General features: G+C 37.2%; 1 protein-coding gene across 1 annotated transcript in view; it reads left to right on the top strand.

Moving 5' to 3' along the window:
• The window catches only part of LOC126470304 (protein unc-79 homolog), an 857,658-nt gene that overhangs the window by 366,948 nt on the left and 478,639 nt on the right, over nucleotides 1-12,071 (top strand). The window contains exons 22-24 of the mRNA XM_050098074.1: nucleotides 1,119-1,320; nucleotides 4,913-5,110; nucleotides 9,355-9,468. Coding sequence (XP_049954031.1) covers nucleotides 1,119-1,320; nucleotides 4,913-5,110; nucleotides 9,355-9,468 — 514 coding nt within the window. The remainder of the gene's footprint in view (nucleotides 1-1,118; nucleotides 1,321-4,912; nucleotides 5,111-9,354; nucleotides 9,469-12,071) is intronic.

Below are 12,071 nucleotides of genomic sequence, written 5' to 3'. Positions count from 1 at the left end.
AAAGTCATGATGCTAGAAAATTGTAGTAAAATACAGGAAAAACTGCAGAGGATTGATGCACAAGGAGTGGCAATTGACTTTCAACATAAACGAATGTAACATATTGCAAATACATAAATAGAAAGACCCTTTATTGCATGATTACACAATTGCAGAACAATCACTGGACTCAGTTACCTCCATAAAATGTCTAGGAGTATACATATGAAGCAGTTTGAAGTGGAACAACCTCACAAAATTAACCATGAGTGAGGCAGATGCCAGACTGAGAGTCATTGGAAAAAATCCTCAGTAAAAGTAGTCCCTAAAAAAGTAAGTAGCTTACAAAACACTTATTTGACCAATATTTGAATATTGCTCTTCAGTATGAGATATGTACCAGATAGGGCTGATATAGGAAATAGAGAAGATCCAAAGAAGAGTAGCATCCTTTGTTACAGGTTCATTTGGTAAGCACAAAAGTGTCACAGAAATGATAAATGAATTTCAGTGGCAAATGCTGCCAGAGAGGTGTTCTACATCACTGTGTGGTTTATTGTCAAAAGTTTCAAATGTGTACATTCCTAGAAGAGCCAACAAATGTATTGTTTATGCCTCTGGATATCTTGCAAAAAGATCATGAAGATAAAAATCAGAGAAATTCAAACTCATGTGGAGGCTTACCACCAATTGTTCTCCCTGTAAATTATTTGCTACTGGAACAGGAAAAAGGGAAAGTGATGATGGTACACAACACACCCTCTGTGACACACTGCAAAGTGGATTGCTAAGTACAGATGTAAATTTAGAGAAGGGGATTTAATAATACAGGTAATTGTGGTGATTGTTAAGTTTCCTTTCAACTGTGCTACACAGGATATATCATGATATTCATCTTCAGTTCTTTTACAATGCCATTTTCTTCAAATACTTACACAAAAAAGAAATACCAAGTTCTGAAAATGAGTATGTTTCTGTCAATCCAGTACCACATGGCAGTAAAATAATTTGTGTATCATTATTTGAATAAATATTAATTACAATAAAATTAATGTAATGTGAGAATCCATTAAGATGCATTTTTGTAACAGTTAGCTAGTGGTAAATAAAATTGTAGCCATTTAAAATAATTTTTTCAGGCACTTATTTTCTGCCTGGAAGCACAGTTTGACTCTGTGATAGTGGACCGTCCTGTTGTACTGCAGTCTTTATACCAACTTCATAATACACTTAGTGACAGAAGAATCTTAACATGGGAATTTTTCTTAAATCGATTTGATGCTTTATTTTTGGAAGCACAGATCAATCTTGAGAAATCAGGAGACATTTCTTATCTTCGAGGTACGTTTTTCAATCATATTGCTATCTTACAAATGATTTTAAGGTAGCTCTTTAAAAAAGTCTTTTTGAAGTAAAAGTGTCAGAATGGGAGAGCATTCTGATAAGCTTCCCATACACGGGCCCCAGGTTAAGTAATACTAGGTGTTCCTACAATAAAACACATTTATGTGTAGAAATGTTTTTTAATTACCACCTTCATTACCCATCAACTATTTGCTTATGCTACATTAATTTTGACAAGTGAATGAGTGAAACTGTCCACTCACAATATAGTGAAAGTACAATATAGTGAAAGTGCTCAGTAGTTGATAAACACATAAACAAGAACCTCAACACAATAGCTCAGCATACAAACTTTCATAACACTACCATATTTTGTTTATATTAATTTTTTATAAACAAATTTGACAGAAACATTTATGTTCTGAGCCATAACAAAAAATTTTATTCACATGATGCTTACAGTTAAATGAGTCTCATATATTCTCTTTCATTAACACTATTGTATTATGTTTACATTAATTTTTATATACAAATTTAATACAAACATTTATGTTCTGAGCCATAATAGAAAATTCTATCTGCATGATGCTTACAGTTACACCAGTCCCACATATTCTCTTTGATGAAAGTTCAAACACATTGCTGTCCAGTAGATAATCCCAATAAATATTTTAAAAAGTAGTGTTGCTGAGAAACCATGTAAGAGTTGTTTGGATACTGTGTTCTATATTATAACAGTGAATAAATATTGAATGGTGAGTATCAGCTATATGAAACCGCAATCATCACATTATATGATAGTCAGATCTTAACGTTGCCTGTTAAATGTTTTCTGGTTACATTACTCATTGGACAGATTCATCATACATTATAACAACCTTTGCTGCATTGTGACTTTGATTTTTATCATCCATTCACTACATAAACTCTTTCATTACAAACCACATAGAAGTGCTTACTTGTTCCAATAATCTCTGTATCATTATCTTTGCAGGTGATCACTAACTGTGCATATTACCAGCTCATGAGTAGTGTAGAAAGGTGGTGAGATAGTTGATTCTGACCATGCAACAACCTAATGTTTAGCATGGAACCTGATTTTAAGATGTGGAAGTAGCATCCTCAGAGTCTTTCATGGTGGCATGTCAGAATAAAATCTTCTCAGTTTTCCATCCATGTCAATTTGAATAAAATTCTCAAACTTTTGATGGCTATCACTGCCATTGTCATCAGGAGTAAAACTACTGACTATGGGAACTGGCACTATTTTCCACAATTAAGACTGCTGGCACCAATCAGACAGGGCCGAATTGATGTGTGGACGGATGGTGAGTTGTGCAGCTCATAGCAGCTCATACCGAATGATGACAGGTAGTGCAAGGGGACAGCACCACATCTGGAACTGCTGATCCTACCTCCCTACAAGCGTTAAGCATCCATTGTTGATTCCTTTCAACATCCAAAGCCCACCCCATGCCCTACTCAGTGTGTACCCCTGGTCTCCGTTAAAATTGTCAAAGTTCATTCTGATCTCAAGTGCCTCTTTTATAATGGAATCTTAGTATGTTGACGCATCAGCCAAGACTCTTGTGTTCTCAAACTGTGTTTTGTATCTGTTCTCCAGACAATGTTCAGCTATGAGCTGCACAACTTGCCTTTCAAGAACACTTCATTTCGGCCCTCTCTGATTGGTGCCAGCAGCCATAACCATGACTATATAAGCAGAATATCCTGACAGCACCGGCAGTCAGTAGTTTTACTCCTGATAATGATGGCTGAGATAGTCACCAACAGCTTGAGAATTTTATTAAAATTGGCATGGCTTGAAAACCAAAAAGATTTTGTTCATGTGGAAGTAGCATTTGGAACTGCAGTTGCAACAGCAGTAAATGTTGCAACATTTAGCCAGCTGCCAGCCAACAGCAACAACAGTAACAACATCATAAACTGTTGCAGTAGCACTTAGCCAGCCAATAGCAACAGATATTACAACGGCTGCAACAAAAAGAATACAGATAGCTTGTAGGAGTCATATCACATCCCACTTGCCCTCTTTTTTTTCTTTTCTTCTTTTTTTTTCCCCAAAATGGAAAAATTAGGGAATTGACTTACATTATTTTGCTTTTCATTTTGAGGCAAATTCTACAAAATGAAGTAGAAATAATGGTCATGTTCAGGAATTAAAGTTTTTTTAATGGCGTTTTTGACTACTATTCTCACAGAACACACATAGTATCATCTAGATTCAAGTTTAGTTAGTGTATCAAGCAGCAGAAGCAAATTTAAGCAGCATGGGCTGCACATCTTGAGGGCTTAGTACACATTTTCCATATAAGTAGTGCGGTACATCTTGCAGGCAAAAGGTAAAATACCATATTCTTGCCCTAGATGGGCCAATCAAGCCCAACTGACCACTGTGTTATCATCTGCCAGTAGTGTCTTTGGATGCAGTATGGAGGAGCATGTGTTCAAGCACACCAGTCTCCTGGTCATTGGTAGATTTCTGGATCTTGAAACAACTATTAATCAGTTGAGCAGCTCCTCAGTTGGCCTCATGAGGCTGAGTGCACCTTGTACCAGTCCTTCCACCAAGGAAATATCCTTGCAGTATTGAGAATCGAACTCAGGTCCTTGACATGGCACTCACTTGCCCTGTTCACTCAGCTACAGAGGCAGAAAAGGTACATCTTGTACCAAATCATTAATCCTTGACTTTATCATACTTCCAGCTCTGAATGGGAAAGTGAATGCAAAACATGAATCATCTGACTGAATATTAAATGAAGTTCTAGGAATACTGGAGGCTCATAAAAAACAACTTCATTGTGATCTCTGTTTGTCAGCTACATTACTGTTAAGTACCTTGCTAGAATGTGATATCGTATTCATAAATCAACTTATGACTGTAGTCTATATCATTCTCTGTATTACCAAGCGTCTGGTGATCTGGTAGTTGAGTGATGCAGGATATAGTAATTAGATCAGTAGTTAGCAATTCTTTCTCCTCATAAGTGGTAGATATGCACAAAAAAACTGTTTGGTTCAATGCTTTCCTCTCATCATCTGTGTAAAATGTTTGTAATTTTTTTAAACTCAATATATTTATCTAGTTGGCAATAGAGGTGAACTTGGTACTCAGATGGAGACTATTTGGAATTCGGTTCCAAAAAGCTGTGTTCAAACCTTGTTTATTGTAATGTGTAAAATCTTTCTTGACAATATATCGTGGAATTAACAACTAGTAAAGTGCAGGTTCAATCAGTTTTTGTTACGTGACAATATTTCCATACTATCTGATGCTTTATTTTTACTAAAACCATTTTACCACTTTATTTCTATTAAGTTTGGTGGTGAAGATAAATTTTGAAATAGAAACCCTACAACTAAAGGAATTTGTTTCTAATACCATCATTTTTCATTTCTATTTAACCATGTTATCCATATCTGCATCTGTTAGCTGTTTCCTATATTTCTTCTTTAGCTGCAAGTAATGTACTGAATATGTTTCCTTTGTGTTATTTTCAATGTTAATTTCAGCCACCAGTTTGTATAGCATATATAACTGTAAAAATTGTTTTCTTCTGCACAGATTTAAGAAATACAGATTTAAACAGTGAAGCATTTATGCGAAAGTTGCACCGTGCTCATGAAGCTCTTTCACAACAATGTGATGGCAGTACTATGAGTACAATGAAAACTCTGAGTGCCAGCTTTGGTGCAAAGTGGCCTTATAAACGTACAATGTCCGCACCTGCATCAATTGTTTCAAGAACAGACATTAAGCAAGGTAAATTCATGATGTAAAACAGTTCAGTCAAGTTGTGAATAAGGTTTCTCTATTGGGATAAAACACACATTTTTGCTACAATAGGAGTCATATTTAAAATATATAGAAGAAAATCTGTATCAGACTCAACAATAACAAAGCAAAGTAAATGAAATCAAAACTTGCTCTAAGTTTTAAAAATCAAGAAAATTGCCAGAATTCAATATGGTAATCAAGGAGGGAGTAATTAACAGAAAATTTGAATAGAAGTACATGAAGAATAAAGGAAGTCACCTGATTTGTTATTATATTGGAGACATTTTACTCTGTGTAGTCAGTTCTGTATATTACTTTGTGTTAGTTTAATAATGAATGATTAGATTTCCTCTTGTAATTTTGTATTAATTGTATGTTGAAATCATTCACAGGGAATAGACACATACTCCCCCCACCTTCACAAGTATGGTGTACCTATTACTGTATCAGAAGTATTTATTTTGTATCCTGCTCATAATCAGAAATTGATTTTCTTAGCTTTGTCATAGGGAGAAGAATTTTCACCAAAGAAATATTAGTCTTTCTGCTTTCATTTTTTTATCAGCATTGTTGCTGTGAGAATAGCATCAAATTGAAAAACAACACATTTAGAATTTTTTCTTTTTAACTATTACAAAAAGTGACAATTGTTTAACACAATGAAACATGTTTCATTACAGTGTTTTTAAATATGCATGTATTTCTGATTTATCTACACAGCATTAAGAAATTCTATGAGCAAGAAATGGTGAGTTTACGACTGTGTTGTTTGTATATTTAATGGCAGGTTTTAATTATTGTTCGGCAGTACTGTTGATGTTTTAGTTTATTATATAAAGTGAATTTGAAGGGATCTGAGAGTTCATTCTTGAAACACTTCCAATGTCATAAAATTTCTACCATAATCCTGCACAATGGACACATTGCATGCTGGATCTATAGTTTGTCTATAGTTTCAGGTGGTTAGTACTAAGCATTGACATTCTTAGTGGTAGAATGGAGTTTAAACTGTGAGTCATTTCTCCATCCAAGTCTATACTTGTTTGCCATTCAATTAATATGGTTCTTATATCAGAAATGTAATTCTGATGTTGAACTCAAATAAGGTATTGATAATGCCATCAGTATTCTCTGGAACATGTTCAATTTGTTTACATCTGGTCAAGAAGGGTATGTTTTGTGAGTGACTACTGCTCAATGGTGTCAGAATATCATGTCCCTTTTCACCAGCACTCACTAATCCCTACACCCATCAGTACTGTCAACTTCCACTGACCACAGATGTGATGATGACTTGTTGTGTCTCCATATTAACATCAATCTGCATTCTATAACTATAGGAGGTTAAAAAAATAGTAAACTGTCATCATTTCTGAGATGAAAGCCCTATCTCTCCAGTCTTCTATGGTTCTCTTTCATGAAACTGTGGTAAATCATACAAGTGCCTATTGTGATGAAATGCATACTAACTATCTACTGACTAATCATATCACATTGCCATGCAGGGTCAAATGATAATTTCTCATCATCATAATGTGACTACATCATAAAGTTTCCAAATGGCAGAAGTGATTGTAATTCATTGGTCATTTAATTTATTTCTCATTGAAACCATGTGATCTTATGTAGACAAGATCACATATTTCATATGTAGTGATATACTCCTCCCCATTCACAAAATGTATGTTGTTGTTAGTGCTGCAAATAATAAATGTTATCTATTGTTCCTTGGAAACTTATAACACATTCTCTGATTAATGCACAACCGATTGTACCCCAACTGGTAATAAATAATAATGCATACTCATATTGTGATTTAAAATATATAAAAAGAAGAAGAAGGATTAGAACTTTACATCATATTGATGGTGAGGACAGCGGCAGCAGTTAGAAAATGTGGTTTTCCACTAACAAATATTTTAATCTGCGCTGATCTGCAGGTGATAGGCAAAATAATATGAACACTTGTACTTACTTGGGAATAGTTTATTAATAAGGGGTTGGACCCCCATTTGCCTGTAATATGGGTGCAATTCTTCTCGGAATACTGGCATATAATGATTGTACAGTCTCCAGTGGAATGTTATGCCACTCTTTGATCAGAACCTGTTCTAACTCATGTTGTGATGAGGGAGACAAAAATCTGTTCCAGAGTCTACACTCCAATACCGCCCACAGGGGTTGGATAATGTCCAAGTCCGAGGACTGTGCTGGCCGGGGGAGACAATGCAGTTCAGTTGCATGCTCCTCATACCACAATTGTATTTTCCTGGCTGTGTGAATGAATGCATTATCGTCCTGAAATATGGCATCATGATTGAGGAACAACATTTGAATCATGGGGTGCACCAGATCACCTAAAATATTCACATAATCGTTGGCTGTAACACGGACTTTGAGAGTAATGATGGGACCAGCAGAATACCATGATGTGACTGCCCACACCATCACACTTCCACCTCCATGCTCAACCATCAGAATCAAGGAGTCAGGATTGTACACATTTTTGGCATTTTTTAGATGTAAACCCATCCTGATGCTGGAAATAATGAAACTGTTGAATCATCGGACCATATGACATGTTTTCAATGATCAGCCGTCCAGGATTTATGCTCCTGTCAACATGTTTTACGCTTCTTTGTGTTGGCTGTCATCACTAATAATTCCGATATAGCAACTCATTCATGAATATTTGCTTTATGGAGTTCATGGCAGACAGTGTCAATAGATACAGGGTCTCAAAGATGGCTATTGAGCTCTGCAATCACTTTAGCCGACATAGTTTTGTATCGTTTTGACACAATTCATGTTAGCGTATGACAATCTCTGTCATCTAGGTTTGATTTGCACCCACTACTACATTTACATGATGATGTCTTTCCATGCTTTGTGTAGGCTGTCATGACTGTTGAAACAGTTGCTCTTGAAATATTCAATAAGTTGGCTGTCTCGGTTACTGATCAGGCCCACACAATTTGCCATTTTTGGAACTCTGTTAGGTCTTTCATTGCACATCAACCACAGCCTCTGAATGCAAATACAAATTGTGTACTACTTGTAAACAACCTTCTCTGATGCCTAGTCCATACTGAACTTGCACAGTTCAGCATGACATGTGCCTTACTCGTACTGTTGACTGTGAAACACAACCATCCCCTCTATTCACATTATTTTGCCTATCGCCTGTACATGTACACATAGCAAAGTTGTACTAATTTTATCAAATCATTTACATGCCCAGGTACATCATGTATGTGCCTATTTATGTGGCACAACTAGAACATGTACTGTAGAAAAAGGAATCTTGCATTTCCATGCTGTTACTTGTTGAAGTAAAATAACTCATCTGAATATCATAGGTTCAGGCTAAAAAGGTTAAATGTTGCTCTAGCTTGCTAGTGAATGTTGTCAATTATCTATGTGCTCATTTCACTACCATGCAATTTACAACTGTTCATAATACAGTAATAATAACACAGGTATTTTTAAGAAGTCTTATACTATATATATAATAATTTATCTGGTACCACAACTGTAATCCAGTGACTAATGGAACTGTGATGTGCCTAAAAACATGGTGATGTGCAGTGGTAAGATGACACAAGGTAAACTGGGTTTTATGTTTCAACAGAAACATGTGGAAAAATGATGTATTATTGACTCCTCAGGTTTGCTTTCATGTGCTTGAGATCTCTGCAAGGGCACTACAATTTAACAATTAATCTGATCTGGATCTTTTTGTACAGTCATATGAAAGAATCATGTTCATGAATATGAGTATTCTGAAGTCATATTTTTTATATGTCATTATTAATGCTGTATATACAAGTCTGGCCAGTATGCATGTGACTGTGTGCTTCATTGTAAATTCTCCACAGAGCTTTTTTGTGTAAAAAAGTCATGTGCCTTTGGTGCTTTTAAATTTATTGCATGTTATTCATAGTGAATGTGAGTCAGTCTGATATTCATCTGAACAGTAGTTTTCTATACTGTTTAACATTACTTAAACAAATTTATGTACATTAAAAATTAATGTAAATATGTTGATACATAATCTTTTTATGAAAGAAAGGGCATGGTGAAGGTGGTACTAACTGATAATGAAATAAATTTCCCATATGTTGTTAATTTGTCTTTGTTCACTAGTTGCATGAAATACTTAACAGGTTGATGCCCTTTTTTATCATGTTTATAAATGTAAGTCTGATGAAAATAATTTTGTTAATTAGAGAAGGAGAAGGTGTACAACCGCCAGTATTCAGCACCCATCCTCAAGCGCAAGAGTTCCCGATTTGGACTTGGTCAGTTGCTAGAGTCATTTCCCCCCAGTACAAGAATGGCAGGTAGTGTAGCTGTAGTGTGATGAGATTTAAGGTGCCATGCATATCATGGTAATTACAGAATTTTTCCTGTATGTTTGTTCCATCTTTGTCTTGAACTTTTTGTCCTTATGCCTTCTTCAGCCTTCTGTCTTTCAATCACTACCATTATTCAATCATACAACTTCTTTCTCTCCTGCTCACCTTCTCTCTCTCTCTCTCTCTCTCTCTCTCTCTCTCTCTCTCTCTCTCTCTCTCTCTCCCCATTTTCCTTTCCCCTTCTCATCACACATCCAACCTTGTAAATATATATGTATAGATATATATATATAGCTGTGTTATCTCTCTCTCTCTCTCTCTCTCTCTCTCTCTCTCTCTCTCTGTGTGTGTGTGTGTGTGTGTGTGTGTGTGTGTGTGTGTGTGTGTGTGTGTACAGTGTGAGTCACCTAACGTTACTGCTGGATATATTTCGTAAACCACACCAAATACTGATGAACCGATTCCACAGACCGAACGTGAGGAGAGGAGCTAGTGTAATTGTTTAATACAAACCATAAAAAAATGCACGGAAGTATATTTTTTAACACAAACCTACGTTTTTTTAAATGGAACCACGTTAGTTTTGTTAGCACATCTGAACATATAAACAAAATACGTAATCAGTGCCATTTGTTGCATTGTAAAATGTTAATTACATCTGGAGATATTGTAACCTAAAGTTGACGCTTGAAACCTCTGACATTCAGTTGCGTGTTGTAACAAACACGGGCCATGGTTGGCGAGCAGCATCTGCAGGGACATGTTTATGATGACGACAGTGTTTACGAGTGTGGCTGTAGTGCACTGTTGTGGTTTGGTCTAGCTGTCGCTGTGTCCGCATGTAGCGCTTGCTGCTATTGTTATTTTGCATTCGTCTCCGCACGCAGACCAACTGTAGTACACCGTGTTACCAGACGTCTGTGGTAGTGTAGTGTTATAGGAACTGTGACCATGGTGTATTCGAATTCTGAAAAGGCGGAGATGATACTCATCTATGGCGAGTGTCAATGAAATGCAGCTGAAGCCTGCAGGGTGTATGCAGAACGGTACCCAGACACAGAGCATCCAACGTGCCGCACATTGCAAAACATCTACCGCCAACTGTATGCAACAGGTATGGTCGTAGCACGCAAACGGGTCCATAACAGGCCCGTCACAGGAGAAGCGGGTGCAGTTGGTGTGTTAGCTGCTGTTGCCATGAACCCACACATGAGTACACGGGACATTGCGAGAGCCGGTGGACTGAGTCAAAGTAGTGTCATGCGCATACTGCATTGTCACGCTTTCACCTGTTTCATGTGTTGCTAAATCAGCAATTACATGGTGATTACTTTAATCATCGAGTGCAATTCTGTCAATGGGCATTAACAGAGAATGTGTTGCAGTTCTACCTGTTTACCAATGAAGCGGGTTTCGCAAACCACGGGGCAGTGAATCTATGGAACATGCATTACTGGTCCATGGACAATCCTCGCTGGCTCAGACAGGTAGAACGATAGCGACCGTGGACTGTAAATGTATGGTGTGGAATCATTGACAACCACCTCATTGGTCCTCACATCATTGCAGGGGCCCAAACAGCTGCAACATACATCGCATTTCTACAGAATGATCTGCCAACGTTGCTCAAAAATGTCCCACTGGAAACGCGTCGACGTATGTGGTATCAGCATTATGGTGCACCTGCACACTCCGCAATTAACACTAGGCTGACCATTGACAGGATGTTCGATGGGCGTTTCATAGGACGTGGAGGACGCATAAATTGGCCAGCCCGTTCTCCTGATCTTACAGCTCTGGGCTTCTTTCTGTGGGGTACGTTAAAGGAGAATGTGTACCGTGATGTGCCTACAAGCCCAGAGGATATGAAACAACATATTGTGGCAGCCTGCGGCGAAATTACACCAGATGTACTGCGGCGTGTATGACATTCATTATGCCAGAGATTGGAATTGTGTGCAGCAAATGATGGCCACCACATTGAACATCTATTGGCCTGACATGTCGGGACACACTCTATTCCACTCCGTAATTGAAAACGGAAACCACGTGTGTACGTGTACCTCACCCCTCATGGTAATGTACATAAAAAGACCAATAAAAAGGTGTTAGCATGTGGACATAATGTGCTGTTCCAGTCTCTTCTGTACCTAAGGACCATCACCGTTCCCTTTGGATCCCTACGTAATTCAGTACTCTCCGATACACACGATCGAACAGCGGAGGAGTGGTACTCAAGCGTCAACTTTAGGTTACAATATCTCCAGATGTAATTAACATTTTACAATGCAACAAACGGCACTGATTACGTATTTGTTTATATGTTCAGATGTGCTAACAAAACTAACGGGGTTTCATTTAAAAAAACGTAGGTTTGTGTTAAAAAACATACTTCCGTGCATTTTTTTATGGTTTGTATTAACCAATTATACTAGCCCCTCTCCTCACGTGTGGTCTGTGGAACCGATTCGTCAGTGTTTGATGTGGTTTACGAAATATATCCAGCGGTAATGTTAGGTGACTCACCCTGTATAATAGAGGGAAACATTCCACGTGGGAAAAATATATCTAAAAATAAAGATGCTGTT

This window comes from Schistocerca serialis, chromosome 3 (genome assembly GCF_023864345.2).
Source record: "Schistocerca serialis cubense isolate TAMUIC-IGC-003099 chromosome 3, iqSchSeri2.2, whole genome shotgun sequence".
In the NCBI taxonomy this organism is placed as follows: domain Eukaryota; kingdom Metazoa; phylum Arthropoda; class Insecta; order Orthoptera; family Acrididae; genus Schistocerca; species Schistocerca serialis.
Note: the sequence above shows the minus strand (reverse complement) of the source record. Positions and strands in the feature narration are given on the sequence as shown.